Source organism: Arabidopsis lyrata (assembly GCF_000004255.2).
Source record: "Arabidopsis lyrata subsp. lyrata unplaced genomic scaffold ARALYscaffold_6, whole genome shotgun sequence".
Lineage (NCBI taxonomy): Eukaryota > Viridiplantae > Streptophyta > Magnoliopsida > Brassicales > Brassicaceae > Arabidopsis > Arabidopsis lyrata.
The window spans coordinates 9,498,976-9,524,390 of record NW_003302550.1 but is presented as its reverse complement, the minus strand read 5'-3'; the positions used below and the strand labels follow the sequence as shown (position 1 = coordinate 9,524,390).

Here is a 25,415-nt window from a genome sequence, read left to right as displayed (position 1 = left end):
CAACTCGGGAATCGGGTTACCCGGATTAAGACCCGTTGGATATCTATAAACGTTGTCGTTTAATTTAACACCCCAAACCATTCAAAATTAAGCCTTAAAATGTCGTCGTTTTATATTTTATTTTTATCCCTTTAAATTATAAAGAAAAAAAAGAAAACAGTATACTGGCGGGAGTTTGAGAGACTCGTCGCTAATTTACGCGCGTTTCTCGGTTCCGGCAGATTTCGTACGCCGTCGTCGATCTGCTTCAATTTCTAGTTCGCTCTGTTCATTGGGTTTTTCTTGTTTTCGCGTCTTTAGCCACAATTTCTTTGAAATTTCTAGAAAGTTTCGAGATTTCCCCCTGAAATTGTAGGATTAGGGTTTTGAAATGGGAACAAAAGTCTCAGACGATCTTGTTTCCACCGTCAGATCAGTCGTGGGTTCCGATTACTCAGACATGGATATAATCAGGGCTTTACACATGTCGAACCGTGATCCAACGGCTGCTATCAATATAATCTTCGATACTCCAAGTTTCGGCAAACCTGATGTAGCCACTCCTATCCCGAGCGGCTCTAATGGAGGGAAGAGAGTCGAGAATCGAATAAAGGGCTGTTCTTTTGGTGACAGCGCAAGTGTTGGAGTGACTCATCTCGTGGAGGAAGAAGACGAGAGTGTTAATGGTGGAGGAGAAGAGAGTGTTTCAGGGAATGAGTGGTGGTTTGTGGGTTGTTCTGAATTGGGGGGGTTATCGACATGTAAAGGAAGGAAATTGAAGTCCGGTGACGAATTGGTGTTCACATTTCCGCATAGTAAAGGATTAAAGCCTGAGACTACGCCTGGGAAGCGCGGCTTTGGACGGGGGAGGCCAGCTTTGCGTGGTGCTTCTGATATCGTCAGGTTCTCTACAATGGATTCAGGAGAGGTGTGTTTTAATTTTTTTATCTGCTGTGTTAAGTTTTTCATGTCTGTTAGATGGGGATTGTTACAGAACTATGATGGAATCTTGTGGTAGATTGGTAGAATTCCAAACGAGTGGGCTCGGTGTCTTCTACCGCTTGTGAGAGACAAGAAAATTAAGATAGAAGGGAGTTGTAAGTCGGCGCCTGAAGCATTGAGCATCATGGACACAATTCTTCTTTCTGTAAGGTATGCATACAAGATTTTGTGTTTCAGTTGACAATTCCAGGAAAGATGGATTAGTTTTTGAAGTGGTGAGTTTGTTTTGATACAGCGTGTACATTAATAGTTCCATGTTTCAAAAGCATAGTGCGACTTCATTTAAAACGGCCAGTAATACGGCAGAGGAATCAATGTTCCATCCTCTCCCAAATCTCTTTCGGTTACTCGGTTTGATCCCCTTTAAGAAGGTAATGATTTTTCCTTGCCTATAACATTTTGAATTGCTGACTCTTTTATAGATTGCAGTTTGTAGTTCCCATATACTTCTCTTATGATGTGACTCTGAATTTTCTTGAGATGACAAAGAAATATCTCTATCATTTTGATTTTATTTTAGTGGGATGTTTATTTGTGAAAATCATTATTTGTTTCTTCACCATATTTAGGCAGAGTTTACTCCAGAGGATTTGTCCTCTAAGAAGCGACCTTTGAGTTCCAAGGTAAAAATTACTTTTATATCAGCATCTTAAACTTTGACTTCTTGCTTGTAAAGCTTGTCATTTGCTGTCTGCTCCTTTGGAAATAGGATGGTTCTGCTATTCCTACTTCGTTGCTTCAGCTAAACAAGGTCAAGAATATGAATCAAGATGCAAACGGAGATGAAAATGAGCAGTGTATCAGTGATGGTGATCTTGATAACATTGTTGGTGTTGGTGACAGTTCTGGATTAAAGGTATTCTCATTTCCAAGACTTTTTGCTTTCTTATATCCGCCATTAGAAATCTCCTTTGGATAATTACGTGAGAAGTTTTACAACAGGAAATGGAAACTCCACATAAACTTTTGTGTGAGCTTCGTCCATACCAAAAGCAAGCACTTCATTGGATGACCCAACTGGAGAAAGGAAAGTGCACTGATGAAGAAGCAACAATGCTTCACCCATGTTGGGAAGCATACTGTTTAGCAGACAAGTGAGCGATGTTTCTATTGCCTGCCAAAGTTAGTGCCAGTCAGATAAGATATTTACTATCTGTTTATGTCAATAGGAGGGAACTTGTTGTCTACCTGAATTCTTTTACCGGTGATGCTACAATACACTTCCCTAGCACACTTCAAATGGCAAGAGGAGGAGTATGATCTCAATACCCCACCTATAAAAATTTCTTTGATTTATCTTCTAGATTTTGTCACTTTGTTATATAGCTGTTTTGTAATAAGATTATGTCATAACACTTACGTAGATTTTAGCAGACGCAATGGGTCTCGGAAAGACCGTAATGACCATATCCCTTTTAATTGCCCATTCTTGGAAAGCTGCATCAACTGGGTTTCTATGCCCCAACTATGAAGGAGACAAAGTGATCAGTAGTTCTGTAGATGGGCTCACTAGTCCCCCAGTGAAGGCAACCAAATTTCCAGGCTTTGATAAGAAGCTTCTTGCACAAAAAAGTGTACTTCAAAATGGTGGTAACCTGATTGTATGTCCGATGACACTTTTAGGACAGTGGAAGGTATTATATACGTCTGATGCTAATAATTTATTTCCATGCTTAATGCACGTGAACACTATAGTTTGGTTATCCGTCAAAGTTTATAATTATTCTTTGTCTTTCCTTGTGTCAGCTAATATTTTCTTGCTCCTGCTTTATGATCAGTCAGAGATTGAAATGCATGCAAAGCCGGGGTCTCTATCTGTCTATGTTCACTATGGGCAGAGCAGGCCAAAGGATGCAAAACTTCTTTCCCAGAATGATGTGGTAATCACCACATATGGAGTTCTAACATCAGAATTTTCGCAAGAGGTAGCTTTCATATAAGAGTCTTCGGGTCATGTCTTATTCCATGTATGTAGTTTACAAAAGCATCGCATGAACATTTTCTTATGTTCTCTGTTTTTTTTTCTTCTTCTTAGAATTCAGCAGACCATGAAGGAATTTATGCAGTTCGATGGTTTAGGATTGTTCTTGACGAGGCACATACCATCAAAAACTCAAAAAGCCAAATTTCCTTGGCTGCTGCAGCTCTGGTTGCTGATCGGCGGTGGTGTCTTACGGGTACTCCTATTCAGGTGATTGATCTTTTTGTCAAGGGTTTAGAAAGAAAATCTTTGTTCTTGACTGTCCTATAGGCCAAACTTCTTAGGACACTGCCATTCTATCTGTAGAAGAATTTTAGTAGTTGGACATTTGTCGAATGGTCTAAATCTCTTTTAGAAGGATATCAACTTGTTGTGCATGTTTTTTTGTACACAAGTCTCGACTTTATCTCACAAACTTGTCTTTGAAGATTTATTTCATATATCTGCTGGCATGATATCTTCGCTCATTTAAATGGATGATGGATAGTAATTTGTTTTTCATATTAGGAACTTTGTGATTAATTTACATTTTATCTTATTAACAGAATAATCTGGAGGATTTATACAGCCTTCTACGGTTTTTGAGGATTGAACCATGGGGAACTTGGGCATGGTAACGGTCCTTATCTATCTTAGGTTGGAAACACATTACGTTTGGTATGGTATTACTGAAGCTTGTTAGTTTGGAACATTTGTATTCTTAGGTGGAATAAACTTGTCCAAAAGCCATTTGAAGAGGGTGATGAGAGAGGGCTAAAGCTAGTGCAGTCTATCTTAAAACCTATCATGCTTAGGAGAACCAAGTCTAGCACAGACCGAGAAGGAAGGTCGGAATACTACAAATAATAGATCAGTCATCTGTATAACTTCCTGATGCTTATAAAACATAATATTTTCCTTTGAGTTTCCTCGGTTAATCTGAAGCTTCTTTTTTTACTTTAGGCCGATTCTTGTTCTACCCCCTGCTGATGCACGGGTCATTTACTGTGAACTCTCGGAGTCTGAGAGGGATTTCTACGACGCGCTATTTAAAAGATCCAAGGTATTGTTTTCCTCAGGATTATTTAGTTTTTACTCGAACTTTTCTTTTTAAGATGCCTTATACTGAAGATGCTGACGGATCTTTTTCAGGTCAAATTTGATCAATTTGTTGAACAAGGCAAAGTTCTTCATAATTATGCTTCGATCCTGGAACTGCTTTTGCGTCTTCGACAATGTTGTGATCACCCATTTTTAGTAATGAGGTGTGGCTTTTACTGGCTTTTTATTTAAGTATAGATACACATTGCTGGGTTAACTTCCATGGCTACTTAATCTATTGCACGACCTTGTATAAAATATCGTAGACAATATGGGCAATTTGCTATAAGAAACATGCATCCGTAGCCCTTGTTTCTGTTTGACATTGTATTGACGCAATTGCCATATTTCTTATAACAGTCTCTTGTTTTTCATGCATCCAGTCGAGGAGATACAACGGAATACTCTGATCTGAATAAGCTCTCTAAACGTTTCCTTAGTGGAAAGTCTTCTGGCTTAGAAAGGGAAGGAAAAGATGTACCATCAGAGGCTTTTGTTCAGGAGGTGGTAGAGGAACTGCGCAAAGGAGAGCAGGGAGAGTGTCCAATATGCCTTGAAGCATTTGAGGATGCCGTATTAACACCATGTGCTCATAGATTATGTCGTGAGTGTCTCTTGGCAAGTTGGAGAAATTCTAATACTGGGTTATGTCCTGTGTGTAGGTATATTGAAGTTCTTCCTGCTATTACTAGTTTTCTTTTGCTGTTGATTCCACTGAGTGTCTGAGTAAGGTCTAATTTGGCAAATAATGATGAATCTTTGCTTTTCAGGAAAACTGTAAGCAAACAAGAACTCATCACAGCACCAACCGAAAGTAGATTCCAGGTTGATGTGGAAAAGAATTGGGTGGAATCATCCAAAATAACTGCTCTTCTAGAGGAGCTTGAAGGTCTTCGTTCTTCAGGCTCTAAGAGCATTCTCTTTAGCCAGTGGACCGCGTTCCTCGATCTCCTCCAAATTCCCCTCTCTCGGTATACCATTTATATACCTTGCTGATATTGGCTTGCTATGGCAGTTATGAGAATAAATTGTTTTTAAGAATCTAAATTGTAGCAAAATTTTATCTCCAGGAATAACTTTTCATTTGTCCGTCTTGATGGCACGCTAAATCAGCAGCAGCGAGAGAAGGTTCTTAAAGAATTTTCCGAAGATGGCAGTATCCTGGTTAGTGTAGTCGCATTACATTGCAATGTTCAAAACTTAATACTTTCTAGTTTCGAAATTGAAGTTAGCACGTCCCTTTGTTGGATAGGTGCTGTTGATGTCTCTAAAAGCTGGTGGCGTCGGGATAAATCTAACAGCTGCGTCCAATGCTTTTGTCATGGTATGGCATATCTATTAATATCTGTGAAAGATCATATCAGTTCCTATAGGATCTAGACCATGTAATAGCTCATCTAAAATATGAAAATCGAGTAGTAGTTCATGCCATCTTGGGTTTCAAAAGCTTGTGAATGGGTACTGCACAATACAGAATAGGTTTTGAAGCAGATTCAGTTGTAAAGAAAACCAAGTTGTCTCCTATAGGATCCATGGTGGAACCCAGCAGTAGAGGAACAAGCTGTTATGCGTATTCATCGTATAGGGCAAACTAAGTCAGTCAAAATCAGAAGATTCATCGTTAAGGTACTCTCTTCTTTCTCAGTGATTAATCCTCATTTACCCATTGATACTATATCCAAAACCATCAAATGTTGGTGCTGAGTATTGATCATTAGAAACTTGTATGTCTTTTCTTTGTGAATCCTAGGGAACGGTTGAGGAGAGAATGGAGGCGGTTCAGGCGAGGAAGCAGAGAATGATCTCTGGGGCTTTAACCGATCAAGAAGTACGAAGTGCACGTATAGAGGAACTCAAGATGTTGTTTACCTGAAACTATAGAAACTGTTTTCAAGCCTGAAGTCTATCATACAATGCTATCTATGTGAAACTTGTCACATTATATGCAAAGAGAATCAGAGATTATAACGTATATCTGAAAACGGGTTTTGTTCTTTTCAAGAAATATGATGTACAATTGTCACACAATTCTGGGGGAATGGGTAGTGAGAGAGTTCCCTAGTGTACAATAAACCTATCTGGGTTTTGTTGTTATAGAAAGCTCTTTGTAACTGAGGATCAGTTGTTTTTTGTACTTATTTCATTTAGTGAACTGTAACTTTATATTATATAGTTAACTCAATATGACAAATCTGCACAGTGAAAAGACTCATAAGGATTACTGAAATCTATACTAGTATTTTTGCAACACTTTGGTGACGGGTAGGTAAAAATGTTTCCGGATATATCGGATACCCGACCCGTTTTTAAAATTCCTTCACAAAAAAATTTGTTGGGTTGGGTTATATTTAACTCAACTCATACACTGGATATTCCATATTTAATAATTTAGATATTTAGAAGAACTGATTAAGATTTATAATTATGATTCTTCTATCATATTTGTTTGATTTGTTTTTAACTGTTTTGAATCATCATATAATACATAAAGTAAAAAAAAAAATCAATTTTTTTTGCATATACTGTAATTCGAAATTTTAAAAACGAACATATATTATCCAATTGACGAAAATATGTGTTCAACGTTCTACATCGATTAAAATATTTAGACAATGATTTAGAATCATATCATAAATAAGAACATTAATAAAATAAATGAGTTTTTTTGCCGGACGGGTTTGGCGGGACGGGTTTTTGAATCAACAATAATAAAAAGATTAAAATATAATTAATCTGCCGCTTCAATACAGATTAAATCTTTTTTTTTAATACCACAAATATTAGACATATTAAATCAGTCTCATTTAGAAAAGATTGTATAAAACCAAAAATTATCCCGTGGTATAATGTCTCGTGGTCTTAGAGGATAATATGATTTGTAAACTTTTATATATAATAAATAATCATTAAATTTTAAAATAAAAACAAATCACGGGACGGGTTAAGAAATTACGGAACAGGTTATATTTCGGAAAGAATTTATATGGCGGACGAATTTGAATCAATATTATATACCGCTTTAATACAGGTTAAATCTTCCGTTTATTAATAATTGTCTCGTGGACTCGTGGTATACCGTTACTTAATAAAAATTATAAACTATAATATAAATAAATATGTTATAAGGAGATACAATTTACAAAATATTTTTATACTAACTTTAAAATTAAATCATCTCGCGGTGTACCGCGGGTTAAAATCTAGTAATCAATAAAATTAACTTTTATATAAGATGTTTAATGACTCCCTTTTTTGGAGTTCTCTCTCGTTAACCTATTCGCCGCCCCTTCTTGGACTTCACCTTTGGCTGGTCTTTGACCGGCGCGTGGCGGCTCACATAGCGCCGGCGTCGTTTTTTTCTCTCCCTTTCCTTTTAGTTTTGCTTTCTGTCTTGTTTTTCTTCGAGGGTGGCTTTAGCGAGTTGGTGGCCGACGCCTTCGATTGAGGCTCTCGTCTTCGTCATTTCTGGCCTAGTTGTCGAAGGTGTTGTGATGGCACCCTTTGCTTTTGTTTAGGTGTTTCTTTTGTGTATATGTTGACATTGGAGTGTAGTTAAATCGATGGTGGCGTAGTCTCATCCGAGAAGTGGTGGCGTTTCTGGCTTGCTCGTCAGATTTGTTGGGGGGTTTTCATTGAGTTTCAGATCTGTTCTAGATCTCCTTCGTGGTAGTCCTCTTGGTTGCTTCTGTCAGGTTTGCTCGTCAGTTGTTGTTGGATCTTAGTTCTTCTGCTTTTTGCTTTCTCTCGAGTCTGTGGTGACTGGCGTGTGGTAAGGTCGATTAGTGGTTTTGTTCTTTCGGATGGTAATTCGTTGCTGAGCCATCTACTAGTCATTTATTGCATCTTTCGGAGGTGTAGATTTGGCTCCAAGGCGAAGCAGTGGGTTCGATCTTCTGGTTTTCTCTTGCGAGGAGGTAACCGATCTCTTGTTTGTAGGTGGCTGAGATCGGGTTTACGAGTGTCCGCGTGTAAGACTTGTTGATCCTATTTGGCAAATACCTAATCGTTTCCTCGAGGTTTTCTCTTGAGCCCTTGTCTCTTCCAGTGTTTTGTTTTCTCGGGATGATTGTTATATTTGGAGTAGTTTCTGGTTCTGCTTGTGTTGTGGTCTTGCGTTCGTTTCTGCCTTTGCTGTTCTTGTTTCGAGATAGGTCTCTACCGTCGTTTGGGTGCCCTTTTCTCCCGGAAGCTTCCTAGTTCAGGGCTCTCCGTCTTTTGTCCTCTGTTTCAGCCTTGGCATCTCTGAGTTCTATAGAAAAGTTCGTATTGTGAGGTGTGGTTCAGCAGATCAGTTTTAGTCCTTTGATCCATTAGCTTTTTCATTGATTTTAAGTTTCTCCTTAGTTTCCATTATGTTTCCCTCCTTTGGGCTTTAGCTTCCGGAGATTTCTACTTTTTCTGCCGGCATTAGTCTTGATCAAGATGTCTTGTAATGAATACTTCTTTCATTCTAATATATTTTAACCAGACGGAAAAAATATATGTATATATAAGATGTTCATGTGATTTTCTTTTCCTTAGTTAAGATAAAATATAAGGAGTCTTTATACTTTTTACTGTTAGAATCTGTACTGATTTATTACAGATTTTTTAGGTACTTTTATTGCAAATTTTATGATACCGTGTTTTGTCATCTTCGATGCAAAATTACGAAGTGATTGATTTGAAGTCGTATAACGTGTCAATTAGTATTGTACTTTAACCTCTGTTCTAAAAAGCGGTCTAAGCGGTCGCCTAGGCCCCGACTAGGCGCTAGGCTCTCATTCGACGCCTAGATAACCGCCTTGACCGCCTAAAATTACATAGATCTTGTTTAATGTATTTTTTCAATTTCAATTACAGTTTTATTTATATATATATATATAGTTATAAATATTCATATATTGTTTAATATAAATATAAATAAATATTTTATCTAGTTTTTGTTTATAATTTCATAATTTTTAGTTTTATATTAATATTTTATATAACTTTTATATATAATATCATATATATAATGTATTATGTTATAAACGTCTAAACCGCCTAAAAAATCGCCTAGGTCCCGATTAGGTGTTCTAGGCGCTAGGCACTGAGTCACCGCCCGCTTAGCGCCTAGCGCTTTCTTGAACACTGACTTTAACCGATATCCACAGACACAGATAAATAGATCGGCTGCTAAATTCTCTTCTTCTAGGGTAACGATTTGTTCTCAAGTAACAACGTGTATGTGAGTGTTATTATGTCTCTTTTTATATACTAAGATCTATTTATATATTAAAAATATCTAAAACCTTATTTACACTGATTGAGTCATAACTCATTATTTGAGTCATAACTCATAACCCATTTAATAAACATCAACCTGAACCATTACTAAACTAATCCAATATGTTTTGTAAATGACTTGATCACACTATATACACACATATATTATAGCTAAAAAAATGAAAGGTTATTTGTTATTCCGCATTGAGAACTAAAATTTACATGAGGTTAATCAAAATAATCCAAGTGTTAATGCGTGGATAAATCACCTTGAATTGTACATATCACTAATCAAGGCCTTGAATGGAGGAGGAAAAGGAAAGACGTATAGTGATGAATTGGCTCAGATTTTCAAACATATTCTATTATAGTGTCCTAATAATAGTATAATACAAACAAAATTAAATAAATCAACTCAAAAGCGAAAGCAAAGTCAATTTGATTTTTCCACTAGAGAGATGAGGATTTTTTTTGTCGTCGAAAATACGATATAATATAGTTTTTCCAAGTAATGTTTGTACTATAACATTTTTTAAACTTTTGAGTTAAAAAAAAATAAAAACATCATTTAAACTTGTACAATTTATATCTGGATGCATGTTAAAAGTTAAAACGATCAAACTATCTTGAAAATATGTGTAAATTTTAATTTCCATAGAGTATAGACAATATGAATATATGAGCTCAAATTAAATCGAATAAAAATCTTAAAGCAACACATCGATATATCGTCGACAAGTACAATTATTATATTGTACATATATACTATATGTCGCCATTACACTTTTTTTTTATATATGAAAATGTCGCCATTACACTTATTTGTCAAAGAAACCTTAATTTCCTGAAGTAAGAAAATAACATTATCTGCATACAAACATATGTCCTTAGATTGAGGAGCTCTCGGACACGAAAGAGAAGTTAATTTGCTTATGTTTTAACATACACATCGTCATGAATCTATGGAAGGTTTGCCGTTTGCAACCTTAAAAAAGGTAAATAATGATTTTTTAAATATAACTATATTATTATTTACTTTACAAACAAACAAAAACCTATACCAATTTATGTTTTTCTTCAATTTTTATCTTTGAATACTTTCTATTTTTTATTTATTTTGCATATCTCTTTACTTATGAATTAACTCTTAAACCCCAATGAATAGTCACTAATCTTTTTTTTTTTTGAATAGTTATTACTTACTAGGTACTAGTAACAGTCCACATGATTGACGCAGGGGATTTCTGTTAGTTATTTCATTATTTGGCTCATTCTCGGGAAATAGATAAATATGTTTTCGATATCAATTTCATTTAAAAAGTCAAGTCCAAAGTTTCGGCTTGCACAATGCTTTTGTGGAACTTTGAGGGAAGGGAATGTCCTTAAAACTAGTTTGATCACATGGACGACGTAATACCAATAATTCAGTACCCGATTTCTATATAAAGTAACACTAAATTTTAAGTGAAGAATTATAAACTTTTTTTTTTTTATCAATTTACTAAGTAGTACAGTATTAACTTTCATTCGAAAACTAACTATTATCCATTATATTTATAGTTTTATATGTATAAAGATTAGATTTGAAAATGAAATATTCACTTTGCTAAAATTAACCACAATAATTTGAAGGCTATAGCGTGTTATAATGTTCACACAATTTTACCCTGTTTGCAAAATAGGTTAAGCCCATTTAACACTCGTTACACTCCTAAGTCCTAATAATCTATTTTAGAATAATAGTTTAACTAGAGACCAAATTAGTTTCTTTATAAACTGTAGACTACGCAAATTATGTTAGGTTTGTCCACGTCACCATTTATGTTAATACAATGTACTTTCTCATTGTAGTGGTTGGTGTAAATTATACACCTAATCTTATATTCTTTAAGGCCGATCAAGGAGTTAGTAACCCTTTTTTTTTACGTCCAGGAGTTACATTCATGAACAAATTCTAGGTTTTAAAGGCCTGGTCAAATTCTAGATTGGTTATGAACTCGTATCAAGATCAAGACCAATGAATAACTATAACCAAAATATAATAATAAAAAGGTGGTTAGATAGTGTGTAAGGTTATTATTATACGGTGCTTATGGCTGAAACTGTTAAATTTTTGTAGTATAGTATGTAGTGTTGAATATCAAATTCGCGTAACTAGAAATGGTCAAAGTCATATAAAAGAAAGTCAATTACGCATGCTAATTTTCCAAAATTCATACATAAAATTAAAGAATCATTTAGCTTATTTGTCTAAGATAACATCATAACATAATAAATTCTTACAGAAAACAAAAAATGAAAATATTAAGAACCAACTTGTCCTAGTCATCCCTCAAACACGAGATTGTTGCCTTGCTGAGTCACTTTTAAAATCATCCTATCGAACAAATTTCGTGTTGTATGTCTTTTTTCTAAGATAAAAGAAACAGAAAAATTTAATGACACAACTTTATCGTGGAAACAGTTGAAGCATCACCTGAAAAAGTGGAGGTCTGATTAAAAGGCATAAGGTAAAACGGTAGTGAGGCTACTTATGTAACCACAAATCAGGATTCCTCTTTGGACGAACCTAACCCTTAATAATTGCTCGTAGTTGTGGCAGCGCAAGGCCTTCTAGTCAAAGCAATGTCTTATTATTATTTATAGAAATATAACTCTCACTTAAAAAGTAAATACCATAGACGATTTCTCAATGTCTTTTTTTTTTTTAAATGTATATGAAGCTAGATTGGTTTTTTCTAAAAAATGAAAAAACTAGATTAGTTTTTCTCTAACATAAACGTTTTTGTATTGTTTTCTAAGCTTTTTCGAAAACTTGTTTAAGAGTAATAAAGAGCAATTTGTAATTTTTAAAGTTTTAAATCGCTCTAAATCAGTAGAGAAGTCTAACTTTTTTTTTTTTCTTTTTTTTTTTTTGTAAATCTTCTAACTTTCTTTTCATGTTTTTTATTTTTTCTGAATAACCAAGAAGTTTTCATTTTTAATTGAATCTCTGATTTTTTTTCACATAAGAGACCACTCCATATTGTTAATAAGTCAACATTATGTCGGTACTTAAACCAGTGGCATTAAATACTTCCTCAACATTCGATTTTTCTCATTATGGGTACTAAAAATTAGTCAATTCGAAATTCTAAAGCAAAATGTAATTATTGTTATATAAAGAATCTTAAATATTTTAATTAATTAGTAGAACAAGTACTACGGATTCAACAACGGTTTATATGAACAATATAGTAAGATTATTTTGGTAAATAAAATATCATAACAGAAAAATACTCAAATCCATACAAAAATTACACAAACCTAAGTAAAAGAACATAATGCCCAAAATGATAATGTAGTATGGGGTGCAACTGGCACTATCCGATCCATGGATCTGGCCACTTGGTCTTTGCACTCTTGCATGTTAAGATAAACACTTTATATAGTTTTTTTTTTTACTTCCTTTTAGTGACTGCCAAGTTTGGGTCTAGACCCTATATTTTTAGATCCGGAATCAGCATTTAGTCTATTTCTTTTGAAATATATCTCTTAGTAAAAGAAATTGAACTAGATGCATAATAGAACCAATTCTAAGTGCTAATAACACACCCACACCCTTCCTTCTTTGTTGTCACATTCGAGAAGGGGATCTGAATCCTATTTAATTACTCCCATATTCTAACTTACAGTACTCGTATCAGCTACTACCCTTCCATATGTTTGTTGTCTCTGTAAGTAATGTGATATATCTCTCCTAAACACATATATCATTGTTAAAAAGCATATTAGATTGTGTTCTGCCTTAGTATAGAAACTAAGCCACTTCTCTCATCAAACACGTCTTTTCCTAATCAAAGCCTTGAAATATTATGAAAAGTTACCACACCAGTATTCTTATAACAATGTACTCTGTTTTGATGATTCTATTAACACCTATGAATAAACGGCATTTTATATAAAGACGATTTATCATGTCTAAAATGGAATATTTAACCACATAGCTATCACCAATGATACTAGCCTCTCATAGTGAACATTAATGGTTTTAGGATTTGCATGCAATACATGGGAGTGTCTTTTTTCTGTTTAAATCATGACTATCAATATACAGTTTTTCCATACCTAAAATTGTTGAAGCTTTTATATTCCTAAATCTACCATTTGACTAATTTAACTTAATTTCACACGTTAGTGATAGAAACATATTAGCTTTATGATTTGTTGTGGTCGGTCGCGTTACAACTTACATGTTAGATTGCGTATATGCGCTAAATGATCATATATTAATTTTTTTTAAATGATGTAGTAATAAATTTATAAATACGTGATATAGGTATGACACCGCATAGCATGAAATTCGCGTTTTAAACATATAACATGTTATTTTATATGATTGAGTAAATATCACATTAAATTACTTTTCACTTATTTGTGCAAATCAATAATCTAAATATAACCAGAGGTCATTATTTCGACTAAAAAATATCATGAGATAATGCAAAAAGGTTATATAATCGAATGACAGCAGATACAAAGAAATTATCAAAAACTACCTTGAACCTGGATCTAGGCACAAAACCTATGTTAATTATTAAATAAAAATGATCTTTTTTTTTGTGCAAATAAAAAAAAATAAAAAATGATCTAAACATATGATTATTGAACAAATCACTCGGTTAAATTATTCTTATTTTTACACACTGACCAAGTGTCAATAACTTAATTGGCAAAAACTTTTAGGTACAGCTTAGACAGAGCCGGCCCATGGCACAGGCCCATGAGGCAGTGGCTTGTGGCCTCAAATATTATAGTTAATTTGCGGCCCCATATTTTTGAGAAGTTCCTTTAGTCTAGTGGTCTGCTCTCATGTATATAATGTCCCATGTCTCGGGTTCAAGTCTCGGTAATAGCTTTTTTTTTTTTTTTTTTTCCGTTTTTTAGAAATAAAACGAAAAATAATATTAAAAAGTTATGTGATTAAAAATAAACCGAAATTTAATTTACTTAAACAAAAAATTATAAAACAAATATTAATCAAAAAAGCAATAAACCTTAAAACCTAATTAAGACGTCGTTTGCTCTTCTTCTTCCTCCTTGGTCTTGCAAATTTGCAATCGTGAATCGTTCTTCCCTTCGACCTCATCAATCTCCATCAAAGCAACAATATCAGATTCATCTTTCTCTTTTTTTCACTTTGCTCAGACTTGAGTTTTGAATCAATTCAGGTTTGTCAATTAATTTTTTATATGCGTTTAAACATTAGACAAACAACTTTCTCTCTACGACTCTATCTCTTCCTTGTACAGAAAGTCATACTAACTATTGATTTGTTCAATGATTGCAGGAAGATGACTTCGAATCGAATAAGACACCAGCCAGGAGGAGCATCAAAAGTAAGAAAAAAGAAGAGACAAGAGAAATTAACAAAATCAATGGAAAACTCGATGTTGAGGTATGTAAAAAAATCTGAAACTTCTAAAACTGATGAGCCTTTAGAAAAAGAGATCAATATGAGTAGTGAAGAAGCTGGTATTTCAGAAACTTGTGAAGATGAAATTGGTGAACATGGTGATGAACACGAGTGTGGAGAGAAAAAAAATGAGAATGCGAATGAGAGTGATATGGAGATTGAAACTGAGATTGAGAGTGATAATGGGAATGATGAGAAGGAGAGTGCAGAAGAGAAAACATATGATGTTAAGAAATATCATCTAGATGGAGATCTCAATGATCCTGGAAATTGGAGGACAATTGACAATAGAATGAGAGATTTTCTTGTTGTTCAAGGTCCAATGGCACGACTTCCCGTTGATTTTCATTTTCCAAGAGATTCTATTGGCAGATGTTTTTCTCATTCGTCTTATACAAGAGAAATAAGGAATGGAGAGAAGCAAGATAGACGATGGCTAGTTTACTCAAAAGTAAAAGATAAGATCTTTTGTTTTTGTTGTAAATTATTTACACAAGACAAAAATACCAACCAGTTGGCAACTATTGGGTACAATGACTGGAAAAATGTTTCAAGAATGCTAAGAGAGCATGAAAGAGGTCATAAGCATATAAGATGCATGATTAATTGGATGGAGCTAGAAGTGAGGCTGCAAAAGAAGCAAACAATTGATAAGCATATGCAGGAAGAGATTAATAAAGAGAAAAAGCACTGGAGAGATGTGTTGTTGAGGATAATTTCTTTGGTAAAAGGTCTTGCTAAAAAGAATATAGCATTTCGTGGAAGGAGTGATAAGATTCATGAGGATGATAATGGAAATTTTTTGGGCATGATTGAGGTATTTGGAGATTTTGATCCTGTGATGCAAGAACACATTAGACGTTTTGAAAAACGTGAAACGCATCATTATTATCTGAGTCATGATATTCAAAATGAGTTGATACTGATGCTTGGTAATGAGGTCCAACAGATGATCTTGAAGAAGATTCGATGTGCAAAGTATTTTTCAGTTATTCTTGATACTACTCCTGATATCAGTCACCGGGAACAAATGTCATTAGTTATCCGTTGTGTGGATATTTCTGAGATGTCACCAAAGATTGAAGAGTTTTTTTTGACATTTTTGGAAGTCAAAGACAAAACTGGAGAAGGACTTTTTGACACTTTGCAAGATGTATTGCTTGATCTTGGGTTGAGTATTGATGACATTAGAGGGCAAGGTTATGATAATGGATCAAACATGAAAGGGAAAAATAAAGGAGTGCAATCTAGATTGCTTGAAGTTAATCCAAGGGCAGTTTACACACCATGTGGTTGTCATAGTTTGAATCTTGCACTTTCTGATATCGCTTCCTCGTCGACGATAGCAGTGTCATTTTTTGGAATTATTCAACGTATCTACTGCTTGTTTGCATCTTCTACAAATAATTGTGAAGTTTTCAGAGAGATTGTGAATGGTATTACAGTCAAGCCTTTGTCACAAACTCGTTGGGAGAGCCGCGTTAAAAGTGTTAAAGCAATACGATTTCAAGCTCCTCAAATACGAGATGCTTTGTTTTACTTGGCAGAAAACAGTGATAATCCGAAAACAAAAAGTGAAGCCGAGTCTCTTGCAATGAGTGAAATCCATGGAATTGGGAGTTTTGAGTTTTTGTTTGGAATGGTAATTTGGTATGAACTTTTGTTTGTTGTCAACAAAGTGAGTAAGATCTTGCAGTCAGAAGATATGGATATTGATATTGCTATCGCTCAACTAAAAGGACTTGTTTCTTTTTTTAGAAACTACAGAGAAACAGGCTTTCAAGCAGCAAAAGTAGAAGCTGAGCGGATTGCTATTAGTATGGATATTGAGCCTGTATTTTCTGTGAAGGCAAAACGCGTATGTAAAAGGAAACGATATCATGACGAAGAAGCTGAAAAGGTTGGGGAAGATGTGATATTATCAGCGGAAGAAAACTTTAGGATCAACTACTTCATCAAAATCGTGGATCAAGGTTTGGTTTCTCTTGAGACAAGATTTGATCAACTTCAAAGTTATGAAAAGACTTTTGGATTTTTATTTGACTTGAAGAAACTAAAGTTAGCAAACGATGACGACTTGATGGCTTCTTGTACCAACCTTGAAGTTTTCTTGAAGCATGGTATTCATTCTGATCTAGATGGTAATGATTTGTATTTAGAGCTAAAGCTTTTCAAAGAGGTTTTACCAAAAGAGATGAAGAAGCCTGTCGAGGTTTTGGATTTTCTGAAAAAGATGGAAAGCTGTTATCCGAATATATGGACTGCATACCGCATAATGATGACGATTCCAGTTTCGGTTGCCTCTGCAGAAAGAAGTTTTTCGAAGTTGAAACTCATAAAATCTTATCTTCGGTCAACTATGACGCAAGATAGACTGAATGGATTGGCGATAATATCGATTGAAAGGCGTATGGCTGAAAAACTTGATTATAAAAGCTTGATGAATGAGTTTGCAGGAAGAAATGCATTGAGAATTGTTAGATTTGAAGAATAATATGCTTTTTTTTTTTTATGTTTTACAATGTCTACAAATTAGAGCTTTTGTTTAACATTTAGACTATTTTAATTTTTTTTTGCTTTTTTTTTTTAATATAAATATGAGGCAGCCTTTTTTTTTCCTTTGATTGTGGCCTTCATAAACGTTGAGCCGGCTCTGAGCTTAGAGAATGCTAGTTCGAGTGATATTTAGGGGAGAACCAAAAAAAATACTCTGAACTATGGTTTGAAAAGATGTACATGCCTATAAACCCATAAACGCTTAGTTATTAAAAAAAAAATTAACGCATTGCAGTTAGGTAATTGCATTGGAGGATTAAAAGTTAGAAAAGTGTGTTAATGGTTTATAGTTAGAAATTTACCTTATCTGATTACATTTCTCCAAAACCTGTTAATTTTCTTCTTAAATGTGAATCAATACAAAAATGCAATGTTATAACGTTCCTTCAGCGGGCACGTAACTTCTTAAAATTTATGATTCGTTTCCCAATTATATCCACTAAATATACTGTTTAATTCAATAGATATGTCCGATTAGTAACATTGCATAATCGCATAATAACATAAGTTGCGGAATAAAACTCGTAGAATGAAAATTTACAGATTAAAAAATTGTAGAATGAAATTACTTAAAAAAATATGTTGATTAGATATATTTTGCGTAATGACATAATATAATATCATATCATCAATATATACTTATATTTAACAAACAAAATAATGTTTTTAATAAATTTTAAGTAATATTTGATAATAAAAATATTTAAATATTTAAAATTATTAAAAAGTTGTGAAATTTAATATATTATTCGAAAATGATATAAATTTCATAGTAAAAACTTATTTTCTTACTTTTTTAATTACTAATTATATGCATTGTTTGAAAAATCGCTAGGCGCTAGTCGGACGCTCGGTATGAACCTAGCGATTAATCGGAAAATCGGATTAAAATCGGGGATTAGTTTTAGGGTTATTTTAATATTTTTATCGCAGTAAATACATAAAACTATATTTTGAGATAAAATTTTATGAGTTTTATTACAAATTTATGATCTTTATTAAACTTTGCACATAAGTTATTGTTAAACATCACAAACTCCCAATTTAAATGATTGAATAACAAAAGTTTTTTATACTTGCAATCTAAAAATAGTCGGAATATGTAAAATTAGGTGGGGAGTAATCGGATTAGGCGGGAAGTAATCGGATTAGGCGGAGAGTAATCGGGTAACTGATTTCTTTAGGGGATTAGTCATTAATCGAGGCGGATAGGGTGGGCCTAGCGATTAAGCGGGAAATAATCGGGTTAGGCGGAGATTTTTAGAACAAGGATTATATGTATAGATAAAATAATAAAAATTCATTATGCAAATAAATAGTATATACTCACTTATTTGCATAATGAGTTTTTACTTCTGTTTTTAATGCGAAAACGCAAATCGCAAATCCTGCGTTTTTGCGTTTTTTAATATGATTATGCAAATTTTCTTGATTGGCAAAATTCTTGCATAGTCGCATTAGAAAATACCATTCCGCCATTATGCGGGTTACCAATCGAGAGAACAAGATTTCGGCTCCGATTGGTACCACTGCATAATCGCATTATAACATAAGTTGCAGAATAAAATTCGCAGAATGAAAACTTGCAGAATAAAAAATCGTAGAATGAAATTATTTAAAAAAAATGTTGTTTACATACATTTTGCGTAATGTTTAATAAATTTAAGTAATATTTGATAATATAAATATATAAATATGAAAATTTTGGTTAAAACATTGTGAAATTTTTAAGATTGTGAAACAATGTGAAATCTTCAATTTTAAAATATTAATAAATATAAGTTTCGTAGAAAAAAAATATTTTCTTGTATTTTTAATTGCAAATATTTTGTGTGGATAAAATAATAAAAATTATTATGCAAATAACTATATACACATTTATTTGCATAATGAGATTTTACTTCTGTTTTTTTAGGCTAAAACGTAAATCCTACGTTTTTGCGTTTTCTAATGCGATTATGCATATATTCTTGATTGACAAAATTTTTGCATAATCGCATTAAAATTCGTCATTCTGTCATTATGCGGTTACCCATGAGAGCCTTCATAAATTAAATAAATCCCAATAAAAAAAGAAAGAAGTTAGAGTGAATTCATATGGTTGACAAAATGAGTTCTAGAAAGTTGACCTAAAATAAGTAAATTGTTATAAAAAAGCTGAAGAAACCAAAATCCCATAAATGGTAAAAAGTTTTTGAAAAAAAAAAACCTCATGGTCCTCATGAAATCGTTAATCATTATAAAAGGGTATCATTAGGATAATAAATTCATTAGAAATCTATATCTCTGTCCTTTCTCTTCCCATTGGGCAAGCACAGATTCTGAAATAACAAAACCCAGAAACTGAACAACAAAAATCTCCTCGGTTGTTTTTTATCAGAATTTCTTTAACTGCAAAAATTCTCACAAAGACACAAAACAACTGTTACTGAGGTTTTTGTTTCTTTCTTTTATTTCCTTTTAACCTTTACTACTCTCTATAGAAAAAATCTCTAAAAATTAATCAAAAAAAGGAAAAATATCTTACAAATAAATAAAATTAAATCAAATAAAGTAAAAACAAAAAAATCACCATTTATATTCCTCCTCGTTTATCCTTCTCTTCCTCGTCTCCCTTAAACCACATTTCTCCTTCTGGCTCTCTCTCTTCCTAAGTTTTCTCTCTCTTTAAAACTATAGAGAGAGAAAAGCCTCCATTTTCTCAAGGCAATCTCTCTCTCTACATCATTCCATAAACCCATTACACAAAAGCCCGCCATTGTTACACTCAAAGAGAAGAGAAGAGACAAGGAAAAAATGGAAGGTGTTTCACCAAAGTTTGTGTTGCCGGAGACATTCGACGGCGTGAGGATGGAGATCACAGGGCAACTAGGCATGATCTGGGAGCTTGTAAAAGCACCAGTGATTGTCCCTCTTCTTCAATTAGCTGTTTACATCTGTTTGCTTATGTCTGTCATGCTTTTATGTGAGAGGGTTTACATGGGAATCGTCATCGTTCTCGTCAAACTCTTCTGGAAAAAACCAGACAAACGTTACAAATTCGAGCCCATTCACGATGATGAAGAGCTTGGTAGCTCCAATTTCCCAGTCGTCCTCGTACAAATCCCCATGTTCAACGAACGAGAGGTCGGTCTCTATCTCTCTCTGTTCATTGCTCTGTTTTTTGCTCTGTTTCTCCTTAAAGTTTTAAGCTTTTCGAGAAAAGTAAACTCAGATTTTACGGAAAATAACTTTTCCCCACGTATTCATATTCCTCCGCCGTTCCAAATCCCGAAACGGCGATAATCGTGACGCATATTTCTTAATTATTCTCTGAGTTTTTGGGTTTTCCTGTATAAACCTATAGTTTAAGGGTTAACTCGTTATAAATCACTAAATTAGTGGACTAAAAGTGAAAAAGTTTTGACAAAGAGATTTTTTTGCTTCCCCGTGATTTTTGCCGTGCAGGTTTATAAGCTATCAATAGGAGCGGCGTGTGGACTCTCTTGGCCGTCCGATCGTCTCGTGATTCAAGTGTTAGATGACTCAACAGATCCTACTGTTAAGGTAATTATTATTACTTTTTTTTTTGCTTAGTCCATTTATAAAAATATAGGAGCATTATTTTTCCACAACTTTCTCCAATTAAATGAGATTTTTTACCATTTTTTCAAAAGATATTTTCCTTTCTTGAAAAGAGATGTAATATTTTCCGGTGGGTAAGAAAGAAAATGGGAAATATTAATAAATTTGGAACATTGATAGATTTTTTTTTATGTGTGATTTAAATGAGATACTTAAAATGTGCAGCAAATGGTGGAAATGGAGTGCCAAAGATGGGCAAGTAAAGGAATCAATATTAGGTATCAAATAAGAGAAAATAGAGTTGGTTACAAAGCCGGTGCTTTAAAGGAAGGACTCAAACGTAGTTATGTCAAACATTGTGAGTATGTTGTCATCTTCGACGCCGATTTTCAGCCCGAACCGGATTTTCTTCGCCGTAGCATTCCTTTTCTCATGCACAATCCCAACATTGCCTTGGTTCAGGCCCGATGGCGGTTCGGTAATTATTTCGCTAATCATCTATTTTTGATCAAAATTGGTAGAGTATCTTCAATTTGATAGTAATTGAATAGCTTGTTTATATTGATCAATAAGAGTGGTTGTTGTGATAGAAAAATGACATTTGATAATGTTGATAATGGTGTGCAAGTGTCAGGGTCAAATACTACTACTGAATCGGTGTCTTTGTTTATGTTTTATGAAAAATTTAATGTTGTTTAGATCATTTAATGAGAGCTCGTGGTTTTGGTTCTTGTTAGCTACATTAGTGGTGTCGGTGGTATATGCCCTTCACTGTTTTTTTTTTAATAATATTATTTTATCGCCTTTTCCTTTTTCTTGCACACTTTTTTTCTTATTATTATCAACCTTTATTTTTTAGCTTTTTGAAATGGTCTTTTTCTTCAATTTTGTATTTTTCTTTGATATAAAATTATTATTTTTTCCTCTATATATTGTCTGATTGAAGAAGTAGGGTTAGTTCTGTTTGTGTCGGCGGAGTAGCTGCACTAGTGTAGTGGGTCTATTTAACCAACTAAAATAAGCCACGTGTAAAAACCGTTGTCCTTAGTTTTACATTAGAGTTAGTTACACCTTAACGCACTGGATCAAAACTACTTCTTCTCTCTGAAGGTCGGTTTAGTTGCGCAATTCCGGGTCAACGGATAATTCTGCTGACGTCATGTTACGTTTCTTATCTGCTCCGGAATTTTGGATCCGTCGGTCAATAAAAATCGAATCGGTTAAGCCCGGTTTAATTGAATCGGGTTCGGGTTTGTTAACTGGTCGTCTTTAGAAATTGTCGGGTCTCTGATACATTCCACGTGCTCTTTGCCTTTCTTTAAATGCTAAGTGTGAGACCCATCTTGTCAGTATTAGTAAAAGTATTGTTAGCCTACAGTAGGAGTATCGAGTCTACTGTGGACCTGCGTTTCTCTTGCCGACACTTGGTAGTGTATACTATATAGTTTCTTTTATATGTATTTAATTAATATTTTTAAGCATGAGAAAGCTATATGAATATGATTGTTTTATTAAAGCTACAAACAAAAGAGAAGGACGTTACTTCCTGATAGTGCCACATTTGGACGATTCTTTTAATAAACAATTTAAGATTTAAATAGAGCTTTGTTTGTCTTATTAAATTGTATGTTTTGTTTATCGTACGATTTATTTTTTGGACTAATGTTTTAATCTTGTTTTATACTTTGCAGTAAATTCTGATGAGTGCTTATTGACAAGGATGCAAGAAATGTCGTTGGATTACCATTTCACTGTTGAGCAAGAAGTCGGTTCATCAACACATGCTTTTTTCGGCTTCAACGGTAAAAAAAAAAAATGATTAATTTATAATCGTAATGATTACTAAAAACATCATTTAGTTTTCATAACCTAAAATTTTTAGGTGTTTTGCTAGTAAATATTGTTGTCTATTGATGTGGTTAGAGTTTAGGGTGAGTATGTTGTCCGACCAATTGAAGCATAGTATGTGGACCCAAAACTTTATTTTATTTTTTTTTGTTTTATGATAGTGTAGAACTGTTACTAGAAAACTGAAGAATAAAATAATCATAAGGAATCATAATAATTTATAAATAATCAATCATTAATGGAGAGGAGTGGGGAATCTGAAATGTGAAGCAAGTAGCTACTTAAATAGTTGTAGTCATTCCTTGTTTTATAAGTTAGATTTGCAAGCTTGAAGAATCTAATTAATTGGTTTTTAAAATCATGTGTTCAATTTATTTAGTAATACTGTAGTAGCTAGTGTAAGGGGACACATTCATTACATTAGGACTTGTGGAGGAAGCAAATGGGAGGCGGATCTTAAATGTGTTTTTGTCATAGATAAAGTTTAATTAATGTAGATATAAATAAATACTAAAGCTTATTTTATGTATTGTAATAAAAATCATAGGAACCGCCGGAATCTGGAGAATAGCGGCGATAAATGAAGCTGGCGGGTGGAAAGATAGGACCACCGTGGAAGATATGGATCTCGCCGTCCGAGCTAGTCTTCGCGGCTGGAAATTTCTCTACCTCGGTGACCTTCAGGTTTTTATTTATTTATTGATATTTTTCTATAAATACAAAAATTAGATAGTTAGAACAAATTATTGTATAGTTAGAACAAATTAAACACATAACAAAAAGTAGTTGGTACACAAGATACTTCTCTCATCACAAGTTACGTTATAATCATTTTACCTTTTTAAGAAGTAAAGATATTTTCTTATTACTTGTAGAAAAATTGGTATACGTCATAAATATAAGTCTTTCTTTTTCTTTCTTTGTATTATAGGTGAAAAGTGAACTTCCAAGTACTTTTAGAGCCTTCCGTTTTCAGCAACATAGATGGTCTTGTGGACCTGCAAATCTCTTTAGGAAAATGGTTATGGAGATCATAAGAAACAAGGTAATAAATTTTTTAAAAAATTTCACACTTTTTTTCTTCTGATTACTCAAATTCTTTAATCTGATCCTATTACTGATCTGGCGCAGAAAGTGAGATTCTGGAAGAAAGTGTATGTGATCTACAGTTTCTTCTTTGTGAGGAAAATCATTGCACATTGGGTTACATTTTGTTTCTACTGCGTTGTTCTTCCTCTTACTATTCTCGTCCCCGAAGTTAAAGTTCCGATTTGGGGTTCCGTTTATATCCCTTCCATCATCACTATCCTCAACTCAGTCGGTACTCCAAGGTAAATTGTGTTCCTTGTATCTCAAGTCATTACCTTTGTTTCTTTCTTATTGGGTTGCTTATATGTCAAGTAACTGCGTTTAATCTTTTTTTATATCTGATTTTGTTAAAAGGTCGATTCATCTGCTGTTCTATTGGATTCTATTTGAGAATGTGATGTCGTTGCACCGGACAAAGGCTACTCTCATTGGTCTATTTGAGGCAGGAAGGGCTAACGAATGGGTCGTGACTGCTAAGCTTGGGAGCGGTCAGAGTGCTAAAGGAAACACAAAAGGGCTCAAAAGGTTCCCAAGAATCTTCAAATTGCCTGATCGGTATGTCTACTTTCTACAAAAATATATGTCATTAGAAACTAGGGATATACACTAAATGATACTATTTGTGTCAGATTGAATACATTGGAGCTTGGATTCGCGGCGTTCTTGTTCGTGTGTGGATGCTATGACTTTGTGCACGGGAAGAACAATTACTTCATCTACTTGTTTCTTCAGACAATGTCTTTCTTCATCAGTGGGCTTGGCTGGATCGGGACTTATGTCCCGAGTTAGTAGAGTTGTGTTCTGGTAACATGTTTCAGGGAGAAAAGAGAAGGTTATTAATTTTTCTGGAGAAATAAAGACAATTTTAAATGACAAAGGAAAATTGATAGGGGAGATAGAGACGTACCGGTAACAAGTAGGAAGAAAGGAGACTTTTATCAAAAGACAAGGAAAGAGGAGAAACTCCGAAGTGTTTCTTTTGATTTATTTTCAATTTTTCTGTGTTTTATTTACAAATATTTAGCTATGGGATTTATTTGTGATTCAGTAATTGTGAGACTTCAATTTTTGTTCTTTCTTTTTCTTTTTCTTTTCTTGGTTTTTGGGTTTTTTTTTTTTTAAAGTGTTAGTTTTTTTTTTCTTTTGTTTTTTATGATTTAGAATTCAAGATTCTGCTTGAGCTACAAGTGTTTAGATTGATGCAAGGGTTCAAAATTCCTAGTTGTCATCAACAGTTTATCCATTTTATAGTAATTGATTTACAGTCAGTGAATATATATTACCTAATTTTGTACCCGCGCATCACGGTCACCATTTGCGATTAGATGTTTGATCGATAACTTTTTACCACGGCAATAAAAGATGTATATCGTTTTAATAGTTACTAATCATAAAAATAAAAATAGTTAATAATTAGCGGTATCGGAACCAATATTTCCACCGTTTTTTGAATCTCTATTTTTTACTGCATTGCGTCTAACTATGTTAGTATATTTTTTGTTGCTTTCTTTCTGTTTAAGTTAGAAAACTGTTTCGTGTCACCAATCAAAACTCATGAGAGTATAATTCAAAAACCTCTAAAGATTAATTTCCAAGTAAAAACTCTTCAGACAA

At 33.8% G+C, this 25,415-nt stretch overlaps 3 protein-coding genes across 4 annotated transcripts; all 3 read left to right on the top strand.

Annotated features, from left to right (window-relative positions):
• The first annotated feature begins 131 nt into the window (after positions 1-131).
• LOC9310151 (putative SWI/SNF-related matrix-associated actin-dependent regulator of chromatin subfamily A member 3-like 2) lies at positions 132-6,210 on the top strand. 2 transcript variants are annotated; one of them, XM_021021608.1, is made up of 20 exons: positions 138-907; positions 998-1,131; positions 1,217-1,352; positions 1,551-1,604; positions 1,691-1,837; positions 1,924-2,075; positions 2,151-2,235; positions 2,346-2,615; positions 2,760-2,906; positions 3,017-3,172; positions 3,508-3,575; positions 3,667-3,789; positions 3,905-4,004; positions 4,094-4,206; positions 4,426-4,704; positions 4,813-5,013; positions 5,113-5,206; positions 5,295-5,366; positions 5,570-5,668; positions 5,793-6,210. In XM_021021608.1, exons 1-20 carry the CDS (start codon positions 371-373, stop codon positions 5,913-5,915), a joined length of 3,090 nt encoding a protein of 1,029 aa, XP_020877267.1. In that variant the 5' UTR covers positions 138-370; the 3' UTR covers positions 5,916-6,210. The 2 variants fall into 2 exon arrangements, with proteins under 2 accessions (XP_020877268.1, XP_020877267.1); XM_021021609.1 differs by lacking the exons at positions 5,113-5,206; positions 5,295-5,366; positions 5,570-5,668; positions 5,793-6,210 and having other exon boundaries at positions 132-907; positions 4,426-4,700; positions 4,813-4,899.
• A 9,144-nt stretch (positions 6,211-15,354) lies between these two features.
• On the top strand, positions 15,355-17,238 carry LOC110227081 (zinc finger MYM-type protein 1-like). Its single transcript, XM_021020209.1, has one exon. It carries the CDS (start codon positions 15,355-15,357, stop codon positions 17,236-17,238), a length of 1,884 nt encoding a protein of 627 aa, XP_020875868.1.
• A 2,678-nt stretch (positions 17,239-19,916) lies between these two features.
• On the top strand, positions 19,917-25,033 carry LOC9310150 (glucomannan 4-beta-mannosyltransferase 2). Its single transcript, XM_021022540.1, has 9 exons — positions 19,917-20,426; positions 20,748-20,846; positions 21,090-21,342; positions 22,556-22,666; positions 23,260-23,396; positions 23,644-23,757; positions 23,844-24,043; positions 24,156-24,356; positions 24,431-25,033. The coding sequence occupies exons 1-9, from the start codon at positions 20,097-20,099 to the stop codon at positions 24,588-24,590; spliced, it is 1,605 nt and encodes a 534-aa protein (XP_020878199.1). The 5' UTR covers positions 19,917-20,096; the 3' UTR covers positions 24,591-25,033.
• Positions 25,034-25,415: the final 382 nt, after the last annotated feature.

What these genes read in the sequence shown, in the direction of transcription:
- LOC9310151 (XM_021021608.1), top strand. Translation starts at nt 371, where the DNA reads ATGGGAACAAAAGTCTCAGACGATCTTGTTTCCACCGTCAGATCAGTC. An exon ending in CCATGGGGAACTTGGGCATG is followed by an intron (nt 3,576 to 3,666) that starts GTAACGGTCCTT and finishes TTGTATTCTTAG; the next exon opens with GTGGAATAAACTTGTCCAAA. An exon ending in TCAGAAGATTCATCGTTAAG is followed by an intron (nt 5,669 to 5,792) that starts GTACTCTCTTCT and finishes TGTGAATCCTAG; the next exon opens with GGAACGGTTGAGGAGAGAAT.
- LOC110227081 (XM_021020209.1), top strand. Translation starts at nt 15,355, where the DNA reads ATGGAGCTAGAAGTGAGGCTGCAAAAGAAGCAAACAATTGATAAGCAT.
- LOC9310150 (XM_021022540.1), top strand. Translation starts at nt 20,097, where the DNA reads ATGGAAGGTGTTTCACCAAAGTTTGTGTTGCCGGAGACATTCGACGGC. An exon ending in AACTCAGTCGGTACTCCAAG is followed by an intron (nt 24,044 to 24,155) that starts GTAAATTGTGTT and finishes TTTTGTTAAAAG; the next exon opens with GTCGATTCATCTGCTGTTCT. An exon ending in ATCTTCAAATTGCCTGATCG is followed by an intron (nt 24,357 to 24,430) that starts GTATGTCTACTT and finishes TATTTGTGTCAG; the next exon opens with ATTGAATACATTGGAGCTTG.